Source organism: Limulus polyphemus, unplaced genomic scaffold (genome assembly GCF_000517525.1).
Source record: "Limulus polyphemus unplaced genomic scaffold, Limulus_polyphemus-2.1.2 Scaffold7478, whole genome shotgun sequence".
NCBI lineage: Eukaryota > Metazoa > Arthropoda > Merostomata > Xiphosura > Limulidae > Limulus > Limulus polyphemus.
In genome coordinates, this window is record NW_013673088.1 from 17,374 (window position 1) to 22,479 (window position 5,106).

Genomic DNA, 5,106 nt, shown 5'->3' on the forward strand with positions numbered 1-5,106 from the left:
AACCTGACGGAAAAGAGAAAGTGTGTGTGTGTGTAGACAGTGCGTAATTGATCTGCAGTCAGAGAGTATTATTGAGCACGTTCGTTGTTATAGCGTTTGTTTTAGCGCGACTGTTGAAGTTGAGTGTATCGGTAAAGTTATATTCGGAAAGAATAAACCAGTTTTATTAAGTAAGGACTTGTGACGCTAAAGTTTCGTCGGAACGAATTTACGGAAAATCAATTAACAAACGGAGACGTAACAGTACTGTTCTAAGGGGAATGTTTCGGCTGTTTCTTGTTAAACGGAAAGATACACAATGGGTTATCTGTGCTGTACCCATTGCAGGGATCGAACCCCAAAGTTAATCATCGAAACAAAATATTTTATACTATTCGTATTTTATGAGTCAACCAAAACTTCCTCTTTATCAAATTATATCCTATATATTGGCCAGTTTGCACCTTTAAGAAAATTGTATCAATGGTTTTGGTATCTAGTTTATCAGAAATAGTTTTTACAATAACATTTGTGAGAAGTATTTGAGAACAAGCAAGTTTTGTATACGGTTAGATGCAGTATCAGACATAACTGTTTGGTACGCTTTCCGTTTATTTGTATGGATATCAAAGCTTTTGAAAAAACCCAAAACAATCTGGCTTCATGAACCCTACCAAAAACGCTGACGTGGGTGGGGCTTCGCGGGCGTGTGTGTGTATATACCTTTTACCCGAGTGTGAACGGTAAGTCGTCTTTCTCTCCCTGCCAGTGCCAGTCTCTTTCTTAGTTAAGGAGAAGGGACTTGCGGAGGCAAAACGTACTATGTTGCAGGTGTAGTGGTGATGTTTTCAAGAAAACAGTTTTCTAAAATACACTCCAGAAGTAGTGCATCATTTAGGCATAGAAGTCTTTAGCACAAAGTCGTTACCCGATTTGATCTCGCTGGGCTGTGATTTGACTGGAAATAGTAGAATCAAACAGTGAGTGTTTGTTGTTGTTGTTGCTTTTCACATTGAAATTAAATTGCAGTAATTGATCTTTGCCATTACTTAAAATTTTCGGTGAGCGTTTATCTATTAAACGGTGAAATATTGATTATGATGTTGAAAATGAAATTGTTTACATTACAGTAGACGTGTAATCCATATTTTATGCATGAAAGCGTAACTGAGAATGTTTGGTTAGAAATTTATTTACGTATAAATTAATTGCAGCATATTTCTTGTTGTTTGGAAACGTATAGCTAGAACTGTCTACAGCATTGAAACACTATTCTAATGTATAATGGTCTGCATAGAAGAGCTGTGGAATGAGAGTTCCATTTCGTAACTTGACTACGTGCCACCGACGGGATGTATTTTCGGTAACGTAAGCACGTGAGATTGTATATACTGGCAGGCCCCATGGAGCTGATCGCTTGATCACAGCCAGACAGCCCCCTTTTTTTTTGAAAAGATAAACATTGCTTTAAGATGGATACCTTACCATAATTGTAATATGGTGTAGTATTTGAATCGTCGTACTCTCGTTAGGTTAAGCAGAAACAAGGGAGCCAGCTTTCTTTTCGACTCATGTATGTGTTTTTGTGGAAAGTGATTTAAACTAATGCTGAGATTCTGTGATAAACACCAAGCATAGTTCATGGCTTTTAGAAAGTGTTTGTAAATTTATTTATCTTTAATTGAACATTGTTTTCCCTCTCTGTTCATTAGCTGGAACTTTTAAGCATTTGTCCTAAAGCATAAGTCCTAATAAAACGTTTTTGTGTTTATTGATCAGTTTTTGAGCATCATTTTCTCTGATTAGTATAAAGCCACTAACTAGCTGCAGTTTTAATGTCTCTTAGAAGTAAAACAATCTTCTGATTATAATGGAACCCACTTTGTTGTCTGATCCTGTAGAACCAAAAATAGATTAATATGGTTGGAAGTTTAAATTGATTATGAGTGTTTTAAAGCAGTTACCATGAAGGGACTTTTTTATTTATTTTTTTGTATTTTTAGTATGAAGTAATATGAAGGTACTTACAATATGTGCTAGTAAATTCTGTTTTATTTATATTAATTAAAATGTCTTAATCAATTTCACTTTCAATTTGAAGAATGGAACTTTGAATGATAATGAAAAAAAAGAAAATGCTGAGAAGTTGAATATTTTGTGAATATGAAATTAACAGTAACTTATTAAAAACGTAAATATTTCTAAAAACTTAGGAAGAGATATTTATATAATATTGTAAAAACCTAAAGTACTGGATATTTAAACATGCAGTGACAAGATATCAGTGGTGTGCACATGTTTTAAGTATTTATTCAATACTTTTGTTGTAAAATATTTTCAAAATAAGTCATAATTTTAGTTGTTCTTCAGAAAATTGTGGTAAGATGATGATTTGCCATGTTTGTTGGGAAAAATAAATGTGTTAAATGGATAATTTTCTATATAAGTACCATGCTAGGAATCTTCAAAATAGTGTTGTCTCATGTTCAAGTCATTTTTATTAAAATGTAAAAAATCATATGATGAATTATGTTACATAACCTTTTTTTCTGCTTCCCAGTGAAACAGTGATAACTCTGCAAACTAATAACACTAGAAACCCGGTTTTGATACCTGTGGTGGGCACAGCACAGATAATCTGTTGTGTAGTTTTGTGCTTAATTACAAACAAAGAAGCATGTAAACTTACCACTTTGGGAATATCATAGTATAAAAAAATACTTCAATATGGAAATAATGTATTAAGAAATTTAAATGTAAGTTCTGTGAGGTGGAGAATTAGGTATTATATATTTTATGTAAAAACATTTGACAATAATTTAATATTCATTTTAAAGAAACTTTGGTATTTTATTGTTACTACCCAATCTGTGAGTCGGGTAGATATATTTGATGGGTTGATTCCTTAACAAAGCTTTCTGCCATACTTTTTCTTTAGATTCTGAATAATAATTTGAACTCCTTATGATATCTGGAATCTAAATTGACCACTAGCATAACTGAATTCACATTAGGTTATGGGAGAGTAAAATGTATATTCCAATTCAAAATCCCACATAAAACATGGTAGTGGCCACACATATTGGACATTACAAGATCTAGTTTCTCAGCTCTATAGAGCCATTTTATTTGTATTTTTTAACGAGTTCTGTCGATAGAGGTGGCCAAGGAAGGCCAAACAAAGCTCACTTGCTGAAGTAAGGTAGCTAGAAGCAGTACCTGCTTAAATGTGACCACTGATACTATTTTGTACAAGAGGAATACAGTCCAGCCATCACCATAAGTGTGGTCTTTTGAAGTGAATAGATTGAACCCTTTATTGGAGTACATTTTTTTTGTTGTAACTTGAATACCCAAAACTGTGACTCCCATATTTAGCCCAGCCAACCTTCCAAATTTATTACCATTGACTCACAGACTGGGTGTTAAAATTATTTAAAATTTATTTTTAATATTTTTTGGAAACATCATTAAAAAACGGAAGAGGAGTCAAATGATACTGTGAAAGAGCTCTTTCATTTTTGAGTTCAACTCTTCGAATATAAAGCTCATTTTAGAAGGATAAATTTAACTAAGAGAATATATCAAAAACAAAATGGATAATCATTTCTTCTACTTTTTAAGATTAAACTACATAATTTCTTTATTTTGAAATTATTTTTTTACTTCATTTTCTATTTTCAGTCATACTTGTTTATTAATAATTAATTTTTAGTTACAGACATTTTAATTTTGTGAACACTGTCCTTAAATGTATTAGATTTATGAGATTAGTTAGGTTATTGAAAAATGGCTTTTAATGCTACAAAATTGGTATGAAAAATAAGGGGAAAATAGAATAAAGAGAGAGTGTTAAAATTAAAACTTGTTTATTTCACATATACATTATGTACAGAGGTGCTGTCAAGGTGATGTTGGTGATGTGGGAATAAAGAAAGGTATGAAAGATAGAAGGATAGCTGTGTGTTGCTAGTAAGGTATGACATTATTAGTCAAATAACTGTATATTTTTCCCTCTGTAGTAAAATTCCCATGAACAAAATACTTACCAAGAATGCACCTGCCTTTCATTTGCCACTTGGAATTTGCCGCTGCAGTACACTTAGAAAACAGTGCTGCTTTTTCACACAGAAGATATTTCAAAAATCTTTGCTATTTTTTATTTCACTTTCTTCCAGATAAATTGAGGAGGGGAGGGTATACCATATTCTTGTTGACCTGTTAAAAAGAATGGAGGGAACATAGAACCATGGAATAATAAAAGAGAAAGACACATTTTTTTACTTTAAAATGGATTTATTGCAATGTTTTTTTTCTGACTCAAACTTTAATTTTTCTCTTCTAAATTTAAATTTGAGATTACTGTGCAATAAAATTTAAGAAAATATAAGCATAAATTATAGTATTGTAAATAACTTGATATTTAATTCTATAAAACTTAAAAATTAAGTTTCATATCAATATACATTTATATATTTATCTATTACACATTAAAACAGTTATATTAATAGAATAATGTCAAACATAATCTCATCTGTATTATTTTTCAGAGTACTTACGATACTGGCTCAATTTACGAGTCCATCAATCCTCGTCCAGTCAGCCAGATGTCCTCTAGGTCTGCCTACAGTACAGGCTCTTCACTTTACTCTACTTTATACCCTAGAGGAGTACGAGGAAAACTTGGTCCTAGTATGATGACACAGCCTCTGGGACGAGGACCTCCTACTGGTCAGGAAGCTGAGGTTGATCACCTAACAGATCTTCTTGTACAGAGCATGGAAAATTCTGGAGACCCAGAATTTTTTGGTTAGTTTAAAAAGTTAGTTTGAATTACTCACTAATTTATACATTGCATCTTACCATAATTTCACTTAGCATCTAAAATTCCTGCAATGGAAATTGTGTGTATTGTTACGTCTCTGTTCGTTAGTTAATTTTCTGTAAATTCGTTCCGATGAAACTTTAGCGACACAAGTCCTTTCTTAAATAAAACTGGTTTATTCTTTCTGAATATAACTTTGCAATACACTTAATTTCAACAGTCGCGCTATAACAAACGCTATAATTCTCAACGGACGTCTCACGTGCTCGCCTCAACAATACTCAGTTCAATTACACACACAC

The 5,106-nt window shown here is 32.4% G+C and overlaps 1 protein-coding gene across 1 annotated transcript in view; it reads left to right on the forward strand.

Annotated features, from left to right (window-relative positions):
- The window catches only part of LOC106474648 (lipoma-preferred partner homolog), a 26,954-nt gene that overhangs the window by 10,131 nt on the left and 11,717 nt on the right, over window positions 1-5,106 (forward strand). The window contains exon 3 of the mRNA XM_013935339.2: window positions 4,530-4,788. Coding sequence (XP_013790793.1) covers window positions 4,530-4,788 — 259 coding nt within the window. The remainder of the gene's footprint in view (window positions 1-4,529; window positions 4,789-5,106) is intronic.